Source organism: Glandiceps talaboti, chromosome 18 (assembly GCF_964340395.1).
Source record: "Glandiceps talaboti chromosome 18, keGlaTala1.1, whole genome shotgun sequence".
Classification (NCBI taxonomy): Eukaryota; Metazoa; Hemichordata; class Enteropneusta; family Spengelidae; genus Glandiceps; species Glandiceps talaboti.
Window position 1 is genome coordinate 13,476,393 of NC_135566.1, and position 21,807 is coordinate 13,498,199.

At 35.0% G+C, this 21,807-nt stretch overlaps 2 protein-coding genes across 3 annotated transcripts; one reads left to right on the forward strand and one right to left on the reverse strand.

The window, feature by feature from the left end:
* Positions 1-3,284: 3,284 nt before the first annotated feature.
* On the reverse strand, positions 3,285-10,029 carry LOC144449611 (methyltransferase-like protein 27). The gene is made up of 6 exons (XM_078140181.1): positions 9,976-10,029; positions 7,767-7,872; positions 6,856-6,978; positions 6,100-6,241; positions 4,711-4,803; positions 3,285-3,537 (listed from the first exon to the last, which is right to left on the reverse strand). The coding sequence occupies exons 2-6, from the start codon at positions 7,869-7,871 to the stop codon at positions 3,371-3,373; spliced, it is 630 nt and encodes a 209-aa protein (XP_077996307.1). The 5' UTR covers position 7,872; positions 9,976-10,029; the 3' UTR covers positions 3,285-3,370.
* A 355-nt stretch (positions 10,030-10,384) lies between these two features.
* Positions 10,385-21,792, forward strand: LOC144449070 (cys-loop ligand-gated ion channel-like). Of its 2 annotated transcripts, XM_078139487.1 has the most exons (10): positions 10,385-10,570; positions 12,340-12,468; positions 12,864-13,061; positions 13,948-14,047; positions 14,626-14,783; positions 15,361-15,516; positions 16,702-16,878; positions 17,862-17,909; positions 18,694-18,972; positions 19,523-21,792. In XM_078139487.1, the coding sequence occupies exons 1-10, from the start codon at positions 10,436-10,438 to the stop codon at positions 19,553-19,555; spliced, it is 1,413 nt and encodes a 470-aa protein (XP_077995613.1). In that variant the 5' UTR covers positions 10,385-10,435; the 3' UTR covers positions 19,556-21,792. The 2 variants fall into 2 exon arrangements, with proteins under 2 accessions (XP_077995613.1, XP_077995614.1); XM_078139488.1 differs by lacking the exon at positions 16,702-16,878.
* The last annotated feature ends 15 nt before the right edge of the window (positions 21,793-21,807 follow it).

The following is a 21,807-nucleotide window of genomic DNA, read 5'->3' on the forward strand; positions in this document are numbered from 1 at the left end:
GATTCGATTGACTTAGTATTCTATACGAGAAAGCATTACGAATAACGATTACTTAGCGTCTCTTCGCTTCACGTCTATTTGTTATTCATTAATGTACTTTATTCGTATCATTTTGAAAAAAAAAACATCTCTAATTTTACGGTTGTCCTACAAAGGTAGCATTTGCGCTATATATTTTGGCAATTTGACGTCAGGTACACCCTTTGACTGGAATTAAAAACCGATTCTACCATTAAGAACAACAACCATAGTATTAAATTGTTTTTGCTACTTATAGAATGAAGAAATTAAATTTTCTTTTGAAGCCATAAACTGACCTGGTTTATCGGTGATATCAATCGAGAACGAGAAACACCAGGTTATTTTTAATTGTAGCATAGTTGAACTGTTTAAATTTCTCGACAATGCTCAGCTTATTACAATATTTGAGGATCACCTCTTTCATTTCATGTCATGTATGTAACAAAAAACAAAACAACCACAGCGCTATTTCGACCAGTACGTTATTTGTTGTCACAAGTACTCCCCTTTTCAATATTGACAACAACTCACTAATTAAAATGTCATTGATGGGAACCCGTATACATAACCTGTATCCATAGTCACTGTACGCGTAGGTGCATGTACTTTTTGCCGTCGTTGCCATCGCACTTAGCGCTAGGAGCGTTCAATAGAATACAACCTAGATTGAGGTTGTATAGAAAGTGTAGTCTACGCAACATCGTTATAATTGAACCAATCATAATATTTTTTCCTTTGAGAATACCACTTAGAGGAACGTCATTGAAAATAATTTTCATATGTATCAATAATAATGAGACAAGTCTGTTACAGTGTATCACTCTCATTGCGTTCACTAAATAAGTTACCCTTCCTCCACAAGATTGTTGTGTTTGGTAAACAGATCATGAGTGGAGATATCTTATCAACATTTGCTTTGACCAAATATAAAATGTAATAAAATGTTGCAATGACAGGCTCAAAATAATACTACAAACTCAATAAGTCGGCGCCCAGGCACTAACAGCAGCGTTTTTAAAGGGGATAAATAAACTTTGCATAGACTATATTTTCCACACAACATCGATCTTGGTTGTAAAAGTGTTACTTTGTCAGAAGTGGTGAATATATACACATTATTTTATCTTTGTTATTTTTAGCTCAAGCTCAAGCTCATCTATGCAGACTATCGAAATAAAATTCAAATTTAGAAAAGTGGAACACACTGTTGAAAGTTTGTGAAAGCGAAACTGAAATTAGTGTCTCTACCTATAGACTTACAGATGAAAAGCTTCCGTTTGCTTTCGCAAATTTCAACGGTGTGTAGTGTTTCAAAGGTGTGAATGTCAACGTTCTTGTTACTTTTCTTGGGATCTTGTTTAAGCGGATGTGCTGTTTTTGGGTGACAAATTTTCGCCAAATGAGCGTGATATATCACAAAATACTAGTATTGGCATATTATATTCTCTCGACATTAATTGTTCGTTGATATTAATTGCCAGCCTAGCACTACTAAAGTGAATCGATTTGACTGAATCTATACTCAAGTCCAAAGCAACGCCATTCCTTTAGTGCACGGACAGTGCCGAATCTTTCGGATGTATTCCGAAGTCAATGAACGTAGCCGGCCCAGCGATTGACCTATTCTGCCGATTAAAGTTGCAATATGGATAAGGATTGGGTATTTATTTTGGATTTTTAATTTATGAAACAACTTTATCATGGTTTCCTACTTGAAAAAATATATGTGAAACAACATATGCCAAGTCCTTGTTTGTAAGTCAATAGATTGCAAAAAATTAATAAAAAGTTTAAATCTTTGTTATTTTACGTACAATAACAAACTTGGTACACATTTTTTTCAGCTTCTTGCAAAGTATTGAGTTACAAAATTTTATGACAGATTTTGTCAAGGTTGTTTCACGTTTTTTTTTACAAATTAAAAATCCTAATTAAATACTCAGTCCTCGTCCATATTGCTACTTTAAATGTTTGAGTATGGCTAAAAAGAGTTTCAGTGCCAACCCGTCTTTTTTTGTAAGCAATAAGGACAGTGTGAAAGTATCACCTTTCGAAGATTTGGGGTTAACACTTTTTTTAGCAGAATATGTCTAATGATAGTTGTGCTCATCAAGCAATGCACCAAGTATGAACACTTACCTCCTGGCCATGAAATACAAATAATCCGTGGTGGCGAAATTACCGATACAGCTAATAGTGTTAAGGAACATCTTGCAAGCAACTTAGCCATCGTGTTACCACGGTCCATGACAAAGTTGTCTGTTTTCTAGACCTTGTTTCTATATCTTTCACCAATAATTGTGATGATGAAATTTTCCTATATTACAGGTAAATGAGTAATAATTTATTCGTTTCGTCAGGATATCGAGTTATTGATCAGATAAGAGAAGGTTGTTGCCGAGTATTTATGAATAATGAGAGGAAATACTTGTATTGATTGAAATTTCGATTGATTTAGCATAAAAAAAGCGTTAAAACGTATTATGTTTGGCAGCTAGCTTTCATTTTTTTCAAGTTTGTCATGATTTATCGGTATATGTTATTGCAAACTGCCACAAATACAGAGAGAGTTTACGATTTAAATATTGAATGTTTGAGTTTGAGTATTTGGTGGTACTTACTGAAGTGAAACTAGTTACAAATTTAAAGGTCGAATTTTCCTTCACTTTTACCATACCTTGTACCCTCAGGAATGTATCAAAAGGAGCCCTTCGTAATTCACGGTCGAGGGGTAGGGATGGGATGTGGGGGTGGTTTCCTAAATCTGTCAACAAGATGTTGACAAATTGAATACTCCCTCCTTGCCCACAAATGTTCACTACCCAATGTCGGCCACCCTGGGCAGCTAGCGTAATCTATTTGAGGACATCGTAGGAAACTATCACACTGTCATTTACCACTGTGCTAGTACTGCGGACAACATACATTGCTAAAGAAACAAGCACACAAATAAAACACAAACAAAAAATACACACAAAACAAATACACTCACAAATACAACAACACATACATACATACATACACACACACACATACATACATACATACACACATGCATGCGTACATATACATGCATACATATATACATACATACATACATACATACATACATACATACATACACACACATACATACATACATACATACATACATACATACATACATACATACAAAACATACATTCATTCATACAAGCAATAAAAGGTCAAGAATGAAGCACTCTAGTGTTCAATTAATGTATTTATTCATTGAGCATTGGTATAAATCAAACAGTCCACACAGGTGACTAACACCTATAGACGTGAACCCCAAATACACGTCATTTGGTAAATGAAACCAACAATACTGCTATAGCACTTTGAAAGCGAAAAAGTTCCCAAGTTCATCACCTAGGTAATTCTCCAATTTGGTTTTCTCCACTTGCTCTAGAGTCTTCGATTCTAGCAAAGATGCTAATGTTGGCCCTTCCATACTGTCCAATGTCTTAGCGCAGACACCAACACATATCAAGCCACCTGAAAATACAATGAGTGTACAACACTGTGATTAGTAAAATTCATTTACACAGTTACGTTTACACCGTTGTCCGTCTCCTGTTATTTTTCTTTAGAAAAAGTGATGGTTAAGACCATTATTGAGATATATTCATAAGTGAAATTGTCATGCAATGTTTGCGCGCAGATGTCGCAATTTTCAGCGCAGCGTTTGCTAGATTCCGCGCCACTAAAATCAAACCTTTGCGGCTCTAAAATTTCACGACAATTTCTAAATATATCACAGCCATCGTAATGGTTTTTTTTTATAGTAAACAAAAAAATGGCACAACCTGTTAAATCTACACTAGCTACAACTCATAGTACAAATAACCAAAAATATATTAACTGAAGATTGGTCAATAACTTATAAAAATGACACTCAATATTATCTGTAGGTAGTGTAGTGGCAAGTTTAAATCTTGAGCGAAAGCTCAGTTTTCAATCTGTCACATGTTAAAACTGCACTTGTTGTAACTGGAGTATCATGTTTTCAATTAGATAACTATAACATTCTTGTTTAAGACATCAATAATAAGACATTGCACGTGTTAATCATTCGTCCATATCATCCATAAGCAGTAGAGAAATAGGTCGAAATCATAATGGCCCTTGAGGGCGCTGATTTTTGGGTGCGAACCCAAAAGTCAATTTGATTGGATTTTTGTGTTTACACCTACAAAAAATACGTGATGCAATTCTGTTCACAGTGTACGATAGTAAATGTAAGTTACTGTACTGAACAAAATATTTTTTTTTATATAAACGTTTCAGTTGCATCTCGTGCAGCTTTAAGGATAGTCTTATATCATCCTTAACACTGGAAATATCTATAGAAAGATTGACCATTGTTGGACTCCTGATATTCTTTCAAACCACTCTGTGACACATGTACGCGTTTTATTATTGAGGTAGATTCTTTTGAGCATTCGTCAGATAATTACATCATCGCCGTGTATACTTACAATTATACCCATACGAACAGAACGTACCAGTATCGTGCGCACGTTTGAGGTGTAACTACTTATGGTCATTCATCAGACTGTTCTACGATTACGTTTTAATCGACGTAAATTCCTATATTAAATAATTCATGCTTTCAACTGTTCCGGCATCGTGCGCTCATCGTACCCTGAATAGGAATGTAAATCGTACCTTTTTTAACTATTCTCGCCATCTCTGGAAGGTTGGAGTCATCAAGATGACCAGGTAAGAATGCACCAATACATACTATCGCATCATACGTGTCTGAAACAAACATGGCGGGAAATGTTATTAGTGGACATGTCAGAAATCACGCTACTGTAAAAAAAAAATCACGCTACTGTAAAAAAAAATATCAAGGGAATGTGTTTTTTCTAAAACAAAAATCTGGTCAGAAGATTAATCTATAGATTAAAGAACAAGGTTCACATACTGTAATATATGTTAGGCCAAGTAAAAATGTTGTTTGGTTCCGGTTACCCGACCCCACCTAGTTTTCCTCGCCGACCCTAAATTTTTTTTTACGTATTCGAGAAAAATAATAAAATCGCGAAAATAGTGACGTGTTGCAAGAAATAGTGGGTGCGGAAATTGACATCAACTTATAAAGACAATATAAAACTATTCTTCCAATCTGTAATGGATGTACATCTGATAGGAAGAAAAACAACAACACAGAGACCATTTGGAAAACAATGGAAAACCTGAACTAGAAACTTACACATGAAAAAAAATAAAATCTACCTACCCCACCTATTTTAAAATTGAATGTAATCGGAAGCACATAATTTTGTTTTCGCCTTATACCTTGTAATGCATGCTTTATATATAGGGTCAATGATTTACCATAATAACAACATTCCTCTATTGCTCCTATTTTAGCATAAATTAATTTCTAAGGCATATCTAGGGCATCAATGTCTCTATGTATGACACGGTGTGTCCCCAAAATGATAAGTATCAGTTGAGAAATGCAATAGAAAGGTATACGGGATTGATTTAGGGTGTATTTCCTGATACGATATTGTAATGTTGGCACCAATCAACAAATAATTGTAAAGTTTTCTTTGTTTTTTACCACCACTACTACCACCACCACCACCACCACCACCACCACCACTACCACCACCACCCCAACAACCATCCAACCACCCAACAAACCACCATCACCGACCACCACCACCACCACCACCACCACCCCAACAACCATCCAACCACCCAACAAACCACCATCACCGAACACCACCACCACAACCATCCAACCACCCAACAAACAAACCACCATCACCGACCACCACCACCTACCACCACCACCACCACCACCACCACCATCCATCCACCAACAAAAACCCCTCCACCACCGGCACCACCACCACCAACAGCAACAACAACAACAACAACAACAACAACAACACACCCTCCACCACCACCACCACCACCACCACCACCCATCCACCAACAAAACACCGTTCACCATCACCACCACCACCACCACCACCACCACCACCACTCTACTGTTCTTTCTGTAAACTTGTCAAAGGTCTGGTATTGTTTTCTTACCTTCATTCACTCCATCTGTTGGTCCCGTACCAAGTTTAGCACAAATCAATTTCTTGTATATACCCTTTTCCTTTGCTTTATCTAGGAGTCCTTGTGACAAATCTATAGCATCTATATTTGTATATCCGCCTACACTGTACATCTGTAATAAACCAGAATTACACCCATAACATAATAGTATGCCAAAGCTATTCATTGACCTTTGAACAGAAATATGGATTTATATATACTCTAGTCGTTCTACGTCACGACAACTCGTGTGTATACGTCACAGGTTCTGCGGTGGTCGAAATATGAGTCAAAACATTCCAAGTCGCCATTATTTTCCCCCCGATTCAATATCTATTGTACGGATCATCCTTGCAACCAAAACTATTGTTTCAATGCATTAAATATAGCAAATCATATTTGATTTCAATTTACAAATCTGTAGATAAAGGTTGCGTTAACGTTATACATATGAAAAAAAAAAAGATTTATTATAAGATTTGGCAGGTCACATTAGCAATTATCTGATTGTGAATTACACGGAGTGGAATATCAAACTTTACTTGAATTGACTCATCCTTGTCTTGATATACATTGAATAAGCCACGATTTGAAACAGAATAAGACTCCATGGACGTTCACCTGGGAAAGTTTGCTTGCAGCAACTTGAGAGAGAATTTAAAATGTGTTAGATGAGTCAACCAGCAATAACAGTGATGAAACTATGGATAATACCCGAACTGTATTGATATTCTTAGAAATTCTCACCTCTTGACCAAGCAGACCTGTGCCAGCTGCACAATCCAAAATTCTAGCATCTTTATTTGCCATAAGTTTGGATAATCCCTTGGTTATATACATTGGTGCATTCCACCCCCAAGACACAATATCCTAGGTAAATATATAGCATGTGTTAATTGAAGCATTGCCATTGGATGGGTAGTATTTGTTTCTTGAAATATCTCCACTTGTCCTCCGTCTAAACCCTCTCGTATTGTAGATATATATCACATCAGGGCAATTTTACCGTAAATCAAACAACGTGTACATCAATTCATATAAATTACCACCACATTTGCATAAAAATTACCACGACATTTGCATATAAATTACCAACATATTTGCATATAAATTACCAACAAATTTGCATCTCTATCAGCTCTCCAGCAAAGACTGAATAATTTACTATGAGGTGGTAGTATTCGAAAATTTCAACACCCCTCCCCCAACTCCTTAGTTTTCGTAAATCAAGATAAGATCCTGAATATACAGTATCATACAAGTTCATACTCATTACATCTGAATGGTCATTTTCTTCGGTGCTCACATTTTTGAGGAACCATTTAAAAAAACCAGAATGCAAATATGTCGTGGTTTTTCAAACATCATGTGTAATCCCTTAATCTGAGTGTTATCTGTATACCAATTTGCTTCATGTCACGTTTCAGTAACATTTCCGTTGTATGGGGACCGCCAACGTGTACATATGAAATTAGACGACCACTTAGCTTTAAATTTATTGAACAACGATGAGAGAAAAAGTGAAATTAAATTGGTACAAGATATGCATTAGGAACTTAATTTCTTGGCCAACATGCGTACCGAAGATGCGCAGCATTACCAAGAAATTGTATTTCGTTAAAAGGTTTGTGCATAAACTATAAGCTGTGGTTCATTACCTTATCATAATGATCAACCCAATTATCGTAGAGATCTCTGATTTCTCCTGTGCTTCTTGCTGTATTACGAATGTTATGTACTAGCTCAGTGCCGGCGTCATCCATACTTTAAGGAGAGAAAATAATAAAAACAGGATTTCGTGTTATGTGTAGTTTTCGTTTATCTTTCTATGCAACCAGTACGATATGCATTAGGAACTTAATTTCATACCCAAATACATCCGTTGCCGATTGGCAATATAATAAACAGATCACCACATGCACTAGAAGGGGATGTTATTACTCTAAAACTGACTCTATACTGAGAGTGAATACAGAATATCATAAATAACTTGAATAAGATTCATGGTATCAGTCATTAGGTGGGTTTAGGGCTACGTTTACAGGTACAATCATGACAAGTTTGACTAAATCACTAAATCTGACAGATTTGGCCCAACTGCATTGCACATAAAATCATTTCAAATTGAGGTACTGATTTTTGTGTCAAAGTTTGTCAGTTTGATAGTGATAAGAAGTAGACTTTTTTTCGGCACCCTCAAAGGCAGTTTTCATTGCCTACCACTGATAAAACGACGTTCTGATCACAGGCGCCGTTTCTATATAACTCCGATCCTGCAATGGTAGTAATTGTTTTGATGGTGACAAGCTTGGACGCGTATTAAAGTTATTCAGTCATTTAGGGGGTTTAGACCCAAACTTACAGATGGAATCCTGACACTTTTGACTAAATCACCAAATCTGGCACATTGGGATCATTTGAGAAGGGGGGGGGGGGGTGTCCAACCTAGGTAATCATTGAAAATAATGTTCCTTTTATCAAACTATAATTGTTGACGTGACAAGCTTGGACACGTTTTTACAAATTTAATTGTGTACAGTGGCTCTGGTGAATAACACCTGCCACGCAATATCCGTTGTCCCTAGAGCCATAGTCCACTACCCCTACCCCCGCCCCCATCAGTTGACCTTCATGATATACCGGTATATACAAACTCGTACTTATAAAAGGATAAATTTGAAATAACTTTATGTACAGTATTGGATAAGCCCATGCAAACAACACTCTCTTTGGCGTGAAGTAGGGTATAAGGTAGGCAAACTCGTCACGTCGGACAGATCAGGTTGAAAACATTGCGTGCGATATGCTCGGTAATGAATTTTGCCACGATGTATAGTAGTGCATGCGCACTGACTTATATTAGCAGGGTGTGTTGACGCTTTGCATGTACTGGAAATACTGGGTTAGGTCAGATCGAAATATTGTCTTTTATATGATCGGTCAGGAATTCTTTCACAATACAGTAGTGTAGTTGTACAATTAAATTCTTGCAAAGGGAAATCGACAAGTTATATATAAGTGGGGAAAGGGCTGGCAAATGGGACTCAATACACTGAGTTGGCATACAATTACAAAACGGGAGACGGTGTACTTTAGACGGTCAAGCAACACCCTTTTTTGGGCGTTGAACTTTCACATGACTTAGAATGGAAGCACCACATTTTAAATATCACATCTAATGCATCAAGTATTTGTAGGACTACTGCAAATACATCTATATCAATGTCCTGCCAGTATCAAACAAACCACGTATATATTCCTGGTACGATCACGGCTGGTAAATTTCCCAAGTATTTGGGAAAGTTCAGTTGAAAGGATTCATGATCAATGCAAGACAGCTCGTTTGTCATCAGAAATTACATGAAGGAAGCCAGTGTATTTGATATGGTAAGGACAATACAACGGCCATACCTTGGAAATCGAAGGGCAGTGAGCAGACTAACTTTCCTATATAAAGTTACAAACATGCTTTTCAAGATGATAAGATACCAGAATTTTACACCTTCTATTAGCAGAAGTGTGGCTTGTTATTCTCTCTACTCGACCATCGCCAAGTATTTTTTTTATAGAAATATTCACTTAGTCTTGGACAATTCCAACGTGAGATCATGTACCATTAAGCTTATCCATCGAACAAGCAAGGACAGTTGACAGTTTTTAAATCTGCCCTCACCCGCATCGATAACACCGATTTCACAGGCCATACTCCCTCGAATACTGGCGAGATCTACAGGACTCCACCAGCATCCTTGTTGGAGAAAATGTACATTAAAAGTCATGCGCTATTACTTACAACATGCTATGGAAAGCGCATGAATACAGCACTCATATGAATTATAGACAGAAGTAAAAGAAGTACTGAGTTACCTTTCGCCTCAAGAGTCGGTGTTCAGAATGTACGTGTCAATGTTCACTTAATCACAGCAATGAAGTGAATGCCAAATGAAAATAACGAATGTGTTCTATCACTGAAATATGCAAAAAATACACAATTTGCATAGAGGTTATGTATTCATCCATCGATATTTCAATTCATTGTTCAGCATTTCAGTGCCAAATGGAATGTATTGTCACAATGCATTGAAATGATAACCAAACAAAAAATTTGACAAGCTTGGACAAGCATTTACTTCCTTTATATTGTATCTGTGATTTTACGTGGGCGGCACTCTCAGGCATTGTTCGAGGTACACGTAGAGGGCGTTATGTCATGCAGTGACGAGCCCCAAGCTGGGTGGTCGGTCGTCATTTTTATTCGGTTGTCTAGAGGGCCTAATAAAAACCGGAAGTGCGATGAAAGCTGCCTTGTTTGAACTACGACGGTGACATGGAAACGAAAGATGCTGTCGAAATTGCTCTCCACAGTTTACAACGAATCGAGCATAGTTTGAAAGAACTTGAAGCTAACGCTAAACGTGGAGACTCGGACGTTTGGCACAAGAAGAGAGACGATGGTCAAAGGGTTAGTTATTTCGTTGTGTTTACTTTCGCTTGAATCCATGCCTCATTTGACAACAGAATATTGATTTTTTTTCAGTGAATATCGCTAATGGCGAAATCACTCCGTAACAAAATTTTAGCTTTTTTGGTCGACTGTTCACATTTGTGGTTGATGATTGCAAGAAACAAACAAGATAGAGAATCATTGAACGTTCCTTTACTGTGGCAATAGACCGACCGGGACGATGGCGCTCACTCCAGTGTGGTATGTGCATGGTAGACCAAACACTTGTCATTGGCCTTCGAATCTACCGATAGTTGGTATAGGATCGTTAGATTAAAAAGTCAACAATTTGTTTTTGGCCTTAGTCTTTGGGGTGACTTGACAAGAAGTCATCACTAACGGTTGATAGTGTACCGTTGACGCTTAGTAAACTAGACCGCATTGGTGGAGTGTATACATATTGTCTCTGGCCGTGAGTGAACACAGTTGAGAACACAGGCAAACTTCAAAAGAATTGATGCAAGTTGTGACATATACAGGTACAAACATGAAAGACATAACGTAGAACCTTGGAGCAATTATAGGGTATAATTACTCCGAGGTAGAACTAACACCTACGCTATTTCTCAACACTTCATTGTCAAGGCCAACATTTCTAGAAATCAAAGGGTCTTGCTATATACAAAACTTTCAGCTACTCCAGAGGGGTCCTTCCATTGTCTGTGGCTACTTCAAGAGAACCTGTGATGATAAGAAAATTTATCAGGGCAGTTTACTACTGCAAATGTCACAGGTTTAAATAGAAATTGTCAAAATAAAAAGAACTTATCAGATTGTTAGTCTTCATTAGCAGTATATCATCTTTGCATTTGTTCCTCTTTCAAGTTTTGTTAGACATGTAAATGATGTAATAATAATATTGTACATTCAGCAAAGTATCATTAGCCCGTTTATTACGCTGACTGTAACCTCCATAGCTGTTACCGGTTCCATAGTTAAGAAGACAATACATTGGCAGTCAGACTACAGTATCATGGATATGCTAGTGAGATCTCACTACAACAACCTTCATCGACCATGGCTCTAAGCCTGTCTCAAGCTGTGCTAAAACTACCTATAACAGCCAGTTTCTCTATTGATCATAAGTGTAATGTTGTGTGATACATTCATTCTCCCAGAGACTTTATTACCTCTGGGTAAGCATATTTGAGTGGCTTTACCATAATTTGGTGCAATAAATCCATTTAAATTGATTTTTGGGTTCACACACAAGAATAAGTGCTACCAATACTATCACAATATCAACTTGTTAAATGTACAGTGTCTAATTATTGGTATTTTTAAGTTTTCAGTGAATATATTGTTTATTGTCTGATAAAAAAAAAAGATACTCCAATAAGAGCTAGTGCAAGACATGTAATTAATAAGTACATGTACGTGTAGATGTAGGTTTTACCAACTTTCCACCTCTGCCTTGCTCAGCAAAATTACTTGTCATTTTTTAAAGAAAGAAATTAAAATCTACCAGTCCTTTTCACAAAGTTATGATGGAAAGTGGTGCAGGTTTTAATGTATACTCCTGTGTTAATGTACGTGTACCAAAAAAATGACAGAAAATTTTAGATATGAATTCAATTATTGTATTTTGGTATGCAGTTTTGTGGAAATTCAGTCTGATTTTCTATTTTTAAAGTCTCTTTATTGCAACTTTTTTTTTCACTTCTGACACACAGTAGGTCTTATTTAGACCCTAAAAAATGACACTTGAACATTTTGTTTTTTTCAAGGTGACAGTCAAGATTCGCTGCAATATCATCAGTATTGGGGAAATAGACACAGTCAAACAAGAATTTGCAGTAGAGTTATGGCTCAGTGCTTCATGGAAAGAACCCTTGTTGGCAGGCAAGACCCGTGAGGTTTGTCAGATAATGTTTACATGATTGTTAATCTTATATCAAAGTACATTTTATTTATCAGTTATACATATATTTTGCATACAATTTGGTCAATTCAAATTTGATGGACTTCATTAGAGATTGTCAGGAGTGTGACTAATTTGCATAATTTACATATCAATAACATGATTTGCATAATGATCACATGTAATATGCATGTCTTCAACATTGAAAACAAACTCTGACATATTTAATACATACATACACACATGGACATTAGGATCAACCATTTCTCTTCATGTGAAACTATTATCACAATATTGTCATTCAAAGATTATTAAAGCTCAAGGATTGTAGGATTGTATTTATTGCAACTGTTTTGTACAATTTGGTGATATTTCATAATTCTTCCCCAGGAGGTTGATTGGGATGGTGAATGGCAACCTAGGTTGGTGTTTTTCAATGCAACTGTCATTGATAAAATAGAAACCAAGCACCATTTGAATGAAGATGAAGATAGTGATGATGGAATACCAATAGCGTCATTGAATATCAGATTGAAGGCAACATTCAAGGAGCCAATGGAACTGTATGATTTTCCCTTTGACTATCAGGTATGTGACCTGTGACCAATGACCCTGGGTTGGCAATTCCATGGGTAATTATACAAGTAGACTAAGATATGTCTATCGTGCTGTTAATTTTGTAATCTTACCATAAAAGGGGTTGACTGTGTGAGGGTGCCCTGACATGATATACATGTACCTTACTACATGTATAACCCAAAGTGATGTCACACCACATTTTTTTCTTCGAAAAACTAGAATATTCTCATACCAAAGCCTATTCCTGGCAGGCATAAGAATTTGTTATTATGTTGGTTGTGCTATCGGTTTGGGTATCCTACATTACCAGTGAAACTATGAGGAACAGAAAATAAACAAAATAAATGTGGTATTTATGTAATTATACAAATATCAAATGAAGTTTGTCATTATAGACACACAACTCTGCACTATTTGTGTATGATCTGATAAATAAGTGAAGTTTGGTTAAGAAAAATTGCTTAATGAACATGCTAAGCCTAGTTTTATTACAGAAATAGAAGTCATCAACTACTTATACTGTCTTGAAGTTGAAATTCTGATAGCCTTCCCTGTGACACAACACAAACAGTTCAACAAGTTGTTACAATGTGCACAATAATGATATGGTGTATGGTTTACTCTAAATTTGGTACTCAAAATGCTGTGTTTTAACCTGATTTCTGGTGGCCTGAGATTGCTTACAAGGGGAATTGCAGTGGCCATGTGATACAACAAGCAAAAATACGGCCATTGCTGAAAAGTAATTGGGCGTATCTACAGGGCTCTTGAATGCCAGTCACAATGGTATATTGGTGTATTGGTGACAGTTGATACATAATTGGTTTTTAATGATACCCTTAATCCGTTTTTAAAAAAAATAATATAACAACAGTTTTTAACTTTTTTTATGCAGGACTTGACGATACGGATGATGTCAGACTGGCCAGATACAGATTTACTCTTTGTCAAGAATATGGCCATCAAGGATAGTATTAGAAGAGATACATTTACTGGTAAGGATCGAAACACATACATGTAGATGTGTAAAATGTACTGCTTAAATGACATAGCTGAAAGCAAACCTTTATTTGAAGTTTTGTACATACAGTAGGTTGACATTGATTTAGTTATTGCCATTGCATTGATACTATACAAATTCAAATACTCCTGGTTACAGCCAACGTTAGTTTTGATGAAAATCATGTATAATGTGAATATATGCAAAACAAAAATCATCCTTAATTGTATTCAATAATGTTTTTTTATTGGGCTTGTTACAAAGTTTCATAAATTATGGGAATTTTACATTTTGTATTCGGAAACTTTTCTTAAGTTATCAATTTCACAACCTGTCCCAATTTCTTAATATGTGCATTTCATTTACTTTTTCTAATTGCAATATGATACTCTAAACTTATACTTTACTCACCATAGCCTGAAAGATCCAGGTGTTTCTTCCGCTTATGTAATGCACTCTGGGAAATAAGTGAGTAGTTACATAAGAGCTGACCAATGACTGGACCTTTCAGACTGTACTCACCACTAGTGTAATGAATTGTACAATCACAGTGATATACCTTATGCATTGTAGGGGCCCAGGAATGGGTTTTACATCACCATGTGTTCTCAAGACCAGTGGATGAAGACAGGGAAATGACTGGATCACACAGAAAATATCCCTTGTATCATATCACTACACACGTCAGTAGGAGAATTGGCTATTATCTATGGAATGTTGCATTGATAATGGTAGGTTTGAGTTTAATTCTTTACTTACTTACGTCAGTAAATGTCTTTCTTTCCTAGAGTTTGTACTTACAATTATACATTTTATGCTCCTAACACAAAGTTTCTGATGGGAAGGTCATTTCAAACCACTTTTGTTTTGCTTAACCTCTCCAACAAAATTGAATATTTTGGGCTGCTTTCCCTGTCGAAGGCAGTGCATGACGTTCCATCAGTAATAATTCAACCTTAACTTCTAAATCAGTTTCTAAGTAACTATTTCATGCTCATAAATTTCCATTTTACTTGTCAACAAGTTCCCTTTACCCATGATGATAAAAAGAGAAGTAAGATATTCATATTTTGAGTTTGCACAACATCAAGATCAGTACCATACATATAGATATATGTTTGTAATTCTGACTTTAAGCTGAAGTATTTCACACAGTGTTTCTAGTAAATGGAAATAGATAAAAAATAATGATCATAAAATCTGTGCACCGATAATTCAGAGGATTACAATGTACATACACAGTGGTCATTACAGTGCCCTTACATATATTGTCTTTATCTCCATTTCTCTCTTTTCTTTGTCTTGAAGTTTTTGATTGTAGGGATGTCATTTGCATCATTCTCTGTGGACCCAGCGGAACCTGCAGACAGACTGAGTGTAACATTGACCCTTCTTCTGACCTCAGTTGCCTTCAAATTTGTCGTCTCCCAGAGTTTGCCAACTATATCGTACCTCACTATCTTGGTAAGTGGATGGTATTATTTTCATGATAACAATTTTGACCATTGAATAAGAGTACATTTTTATTATGCATTTATATATGTAGAATTGGATAATTAGATATTTTTAACTAATATTTTTCCTCTTTCTGCCAAAGGAATATATAAGTGACCTAAGGAGTATTGTCACTGAGTTGATACATGTGTCGTGACAAAATCCTTAGATCACAACTATTTCAGGCTGAATGAAGAAAAATGTTTGGAAATAATAATAAATATACCTCATCAAGCATAAATTATAGAAAATCAAGATATTTATTGTGATTTGGAATGTATTGACTCATGTTTAGTGCACCATATAACCAATGATGTTGATGCATATTGTCATAACATAGGACAATCAGGGTAGAAAACCCATATTTTTGTGTTTGAATGCATTCAACTTGGCTTTTGTACATGTATGGTATGAATTGTGTCAAATTTCAATATAGAACAAAGTCTGTAAGTTCAGATTTAACAACCAAGTGGACGGATATTATATTGATCAAAGAAACTACCAAGTGTTAGAACTTTCAAAACTGAGTGGATCTGTGACCGTGCTACTCCACGTAACGTTCTGCATTACCCCCCCCCCCACCCCCATCAAGAATTGATAGTTAAGGTTAAAGCTAGCACAAATATTCTCTTTGTCTAGTTGATGAAGATGAACAGCAAACACGTATCATGTACACTCACCATGAGAGTGACCTTTGAGCCACTAGATGTTTACAAAAATAATTTCAATGTGACATGTACAATTGAATTTCTGTATGCCTGTATTCTAATGATTTGCTTCAGAGAGGTGTGTCTAAATTAACAGAATCAAGATACTACTGAATGGCGACATTAACGTAGCAGTGTCACATATTCAACCAGTAGACTGGCTACCAATGTAGTGACGTGGAAATAAGGCAAAAAATTACAGAACTGTCGCTGACCTTTTGACAATCTACATTATCTTGTCATAACATTAGCAAGATTATTCAAAAATTCTTTATCATATAGTACTAAAGAATATTTCTGCAAATTTAAATAGACCATCATAAATAAACATCCAGCGAATCATAGAAAGCCCAAGTTTAAAGTTAAGCTTATACACTTTTTTGCGTGCATATTTTTTCATTACTTGCTTCAAACGTAGTCAATTTGCTTCCATTTCATTTCAATACAGGACAAGTATATCATATTCTGCATGACATTTCAATGCCTGATGGTTGTCCAGAATGCCACAGCATCAGTATTCACCAATCCAAGTGATGCAAAGTTGTTTGATGTTGTGTGCTTGATATGCATGGGTGCATTGGTCTTTGTTTCTCATTTGGCTTTTATCATCACTGTGGCTGTAAAGGTTAGCATTGCTTTTTCATGGTTTGTGTCATTGGGTGAATGAATACAGAATAGCAATGAAGTCTATTTTTACTATATTGTTATCATTTACTTCTCCCCTCTCAAGCTTTCATAGCAGACATATGACTGGAATTCCTAAAAGGGTATTATCTGCAGTAGATGAGTACAAAGGAGTCTTGAATCTCCGACTAGTTTTTGCACCTCAGTGGCTTTTTATTGATGTTTAGGAAAGTATCACAAAAGTACAACATGTTGATAATATAATGCAAACTGACACATCAATGATATTTTAAATCATATTATTATATACCACAAATGAAGTGTATGAATACATATTAACCTTTAGAATGAGAAACACATTGAAATGTATTAAGTACGTGTATGTTGAGTACAGAGTGTCATAGTGTGTACTAAGTCATGGTATCATGGTTGGGGTGTGAATGCATTTCATTGGTCCATATTTCAGTCTAAAGTGGCCATATGGATGAGGATTGGGCATTTATTTCAGATTTTTAATTTATGTAACAATTTTATCATGGCTTCCTACTTGAAAAATAAATGTGAAACAACATATGCCAAGTCCTTGTTTGCAACTCAGTAAATTACAGAAGATTGATAAAATATGTAAAATGTTTGTTATTGTATATACAGTATAAAAAAGTTATGTATACAATTACAAACCTTTTACACATTTATTTTTTGTAGCTTTTTTGCTGTATTTAGTTACAAAAACACAGATCTATGTTGTTTCATGCTTATATTTCAATTAGGAATCCTTGATAGAGTTTGTTTTATAAATTAAAAAAATCCAAAATAAATACCTAATCCTCATCCATATGACCACTTAAGGGTTCACAGCTGCAAAAGGTACATATTTAAAGGAGAAAATAGGAAATGTTTTCTTAAATGCTCATCTGTGATATGAAATAAGGTATATGTAGAACATATCAATTTCCATGTTTTCTATGCACACACTTTATACAGGTTAGAGCATGTCAGAGAGAAATGAAAGTTGCAGATGACAATTACAAGGTAAGAAATAACAGAAAATTGATCTTTCTATTGATATTTCATGTTAGAATTTACATGTTTCTATAACTAGAAAGGGATTAGTGCCATGATTACATATGTTTTTTGAGATCTTATTGAAATACACAATCACTTGATTGATACTGCATTTGAATGAAATAATATGTATACCTTTGTAACTTATAACATCGACAAGCTTTATCCTGATTGGCTGATATTTCTGTCATGCTTGGCTGTCAATCAGTAAGCTCTATTGGTTGTATCGTCTATTAATGAGTGCACATTTGCCATTATTCTCCCGAAAAATATATTTATGAAAGGCAAAGCACAAACATGACTTCCATATATTGCATCTGATCACCTTCATTTCAAACAGGTGAGATTTATTTTAGAGGATGTAAAGCAACAATATGAACCACTGAAACAATAAGTACATAGATACCCATATTATATTTTTTAGCCATGTGCTTACAACTAGGCACCTGGTAAGTGTATATATATATATATATATATATATATATATATATATATATATATATATATATATATATATATATATATATATATATATATATATATATATATATATATATATATATATATATATATATATATATATATATGAATAATGTTTTTACAAAAAATTGTCTTTCATTTGCCCAACTAATTTTTTCATATTCAGAAACTCTTTGTTATGAACAAGTATATACTTGATATGCAAATGAGTATTTTCTGTTTTCAACAATATTTTCACTTGCCTAACTTCGGTATGTCTTTTCTTATACAGGAACTCTGTGATATGATCAATGAAAACTGGAAGAAAAAGCAACAGAAAAAACAGAAAATGGCAGAGCTGATGACGGATACACAACAACAACAACAACCTGCAATGTATGAGCTTCAGTATAGAGAGGACGAACAGCCTGAGAGAAGAAAGAAAAAGAAGCACAAGAGATCGAAGGTCAAACCGAATGAGTCACAAGAGAAATCGTTTCTACAGTTAGAGTCTGATCCTTCACCAAGTAGAATGAATAGCAATCATGCAGAGAGACCACAGTCTGCAAGGGTAAGTACAACACAAGACATTCGCAAAATAACTACTGTAGAAACCAGCTTAGTAAGATAGAAATAAACTAAAATTATTGCTTCTTCAATTTGGTTGATTTTTAAGTGTACGATAGTGGTGCCCTGATGTACAGATATAATCACCCTCTAATCAACATAATGTCCTCAAAAATGTACACTGCGAGATCATGTAAGTCATCAGAAATGACACCTGACTGTGAGCACAATTAAGACAATAGCTTATATCAAGATATCGCAACAGCAGTTTAAGCATTTGTTTGTACAGAAATGTAGCTGATAGCTCGGTTTCCACTGCAATATAAACAATGAAATGGAGAAAAGTGAATTTGTGTCATTGATAGAAGAATACTCTGTATATCTGTGAAACATATACCATCCGAACAGGATGTGTTCTTGAACAAATGTAGGGAATATTATAAATTTGTAAACTTTGCTTGTTTTGTTCGTTGTATTTGAAACATACAACGCAGAATCTGCTGTTTAATTCTGCACTTTTTTTAACACAATGTATGTTTTTGTTTTCATTTCAGCACAATTCCACTCACAATGAAAACCAGAGCTAGTGTAAAGAATTCAGTGAATTGACGATGTCTGGAAGGGTTTTCATTTCAGAGAGCCAGTTTATTTATGTGTAGCCATCTAAAGGGTGATTTCCATATATGACTACATGGCACCAGTTGTGGTCAGAGTATCCGTCCCTGAATTTCAAATCCAGAAATACTATTAATATTCAAGATATATGTGGAGGTGTAATGCTTATAAATTGTAAACGTAGAATGTAAATGTTAGAATAGAAATTAATACTGGATTCCATTAAGAATAGATATTAGGAATAATGCCAAAAAAAAAGAGAATTGTTTCTGGTCAGGACACTCTGTCTAAAATCGTGCGACAACATGATTAATTTGTAATTTTCAACAAATGGTTAACCTGTCACGCAATCTGCTATTTATGGCAGTTACTGTTCTCTTTTTATTTAGAGCAAGTGTGTATGTGGGGCAGATGCCATTTGCTTGTTCATGATTGACTGTGCAGTTGTCTTCACTGAAGTATTTACCATGAATTTACTGTGAATTTACATGGGGTAGGAAGCCATTGAGGCTTTTAGAGACCCCGTTCTGTTCTGAGGTGGTTATCAATACACGCTTTAAAATGATTAACTGATGAATTAGCAATAACCCTTTCTGGTAAACTGTTCCAAATATCACTGAAGTAGGAAGGGTTATTTGTTGTGTTTCCTCACGGATCTGCAGACTTAATGAATTCTCTTTTTTTGGTCTAAAATCACCTTTTTGAAATCTAAGATTCAGATGAACTCTAGATAGTTGTTTATACCAGGCTTCAATTAGGTAACTTTATTCCTAATAAAATGTTAAATTGATATTTTTGATAAAATTGTAAAATTTATACTAACCAATGTTTTAACTTATTGTTCAAAAACTTGTAATATAAATGTGTATCAATCTGATTGATTTCTTTAAAAAATATATGTTGTGATACAAGATCAAATGGAAGGTCAAATGTAGCAGGACATTCATTGACATCTTCAATTTATCAGTGTTTTGTAATAGCCTGTCCATTGTGTTGTCGAGGTACAGCATTAGTTGATCCTCAGACCACTATAGTGGGCTGAGGTTGATCGTACCTCATAATAATAGAATATGAGGGGTAGGACGTACATTCAGCTAATGCTGTAACTTGACAGCACAGTGGACAGGCTAGTTTTGTAAGTACTGAAGCAAATACTTGTCAGTGCTCCTTTTTTAATTTTGTTTTTATAAATAACTACTTAGTATGTGTTGTGAGGTCAGTCTGCCAGCATTTACATTTATGTGAAATAGCTTTTTATTCAGTAATGATATTGATATCAAGATTGAAATATATTGTATTACATTGTACTATAACCCCTTGCGGACAGATTACATTAAAGTGACTGTGTAGAAAGAGGCAATTACTCCCAGAAAGACAAAAATCAAAATCGACAAAATATACAGGAAATAAAGGAATCCAATCATATTGCTACATCAGATTTTAATCAGATTGTGGATGATTAAATATACAACATTAAGTAGAATGATTTGAATAAGACGACATAAGTTATGAAAAAAATTACAGAGAAAAGTATAATATATTTTTGTATCATGATACGAGTTAATATTCTCTGCCCTATGCAAATGTAACTTAAATAGAAACCAAAGGAAAACACCATAAGCATCTAAAATGATAGAAAGAAAATCATTGGACCAAGTTTTTGTTGTTGAACAGTAAATATGAATTTTATACCCAGGTCGTTTTACGTTGTCATGACAACCCGTGTTTATGTCATTGGTTTTGTGGTGCTCGAAATATGAATCAAAACAGTCCAAATCGCCATTATTTTTCAGATTTTTCGTAAATCATGCTCAATAGGTATTATATTATTTCCCAATATGTTACTTCATTTGGTCAGAACATGTTCATGATCTACAGGTTTGTCACTACGAGTACTCGTAGTGACTAGGCCCCCTAAGGTCACTAGTTTATTTCTTGGCTGAATAAAGCAAAATATTGGGAAATACTATCTCATTATTCTTGTTTTAGATACAATGTGCTGTTTTAGATTGCTTGATAGACCATCACAATCTTGTACTTTTTATATGCAGATTTGATCATGATAAATTTTTATAAGTGGTTCTGTACTTCATGAAATGTATGTTACAACAAAGCTGAACCTAGATCAATTCTAGTTTATAGTTTATTATTTTGACAGAAGAGTTATTATTCTCTACACAAAAAATTGTACATATTTTTTTCTTTTTAATACCCAGATATGTAT

Excerpts from the sequence above, each read along its gene's own strand:
- LOC144449611 (XM_078140181.1), bottom strand. The coding sequence starts at position 7,871 with ATGGATGACGCCGGCACTGAGCTAGTACATAACATTCGTAATACAGCA. Across the intron at positions 6,979-7,766 it reads GGGTTGATCATTATGATAAG|GATATTGTGTCTTGGGGGTG; the intron begins GTAATGAACCAC and ends ATATTTACCTAG. Across the intron at positions 6,242-6,855 it reads CAGGTCTGCTTGGTCAAGAG|ATGTACAGTGTAGGCGGATA; the intron begins GTGAGAATTTCT and ends GGTTTATTACAG.
- LOC144449070 (XM_078139487.1), top strand. The coding sequence starts at position 10,436 with ATGGAAACGAAAGATGCTGTCGAAATTGCTCTCCACAGTTTACAACGA. Across the intron at positions 16,879-17,861 it reads TCATCACTGTGGCTGTAAAG|GTTAGAGCATGTCAGAGAGA; the intron begins GTTAGCATTGCT and ends CACTTTATACAG. Across the intron at positions 18,973-19,522 it reads AGAGACCACAGTCTGCAAGG|CACAATTCCACTCACAATGA; the intron begins GTAAGTACAACA and ends TTTTCATTTCAG.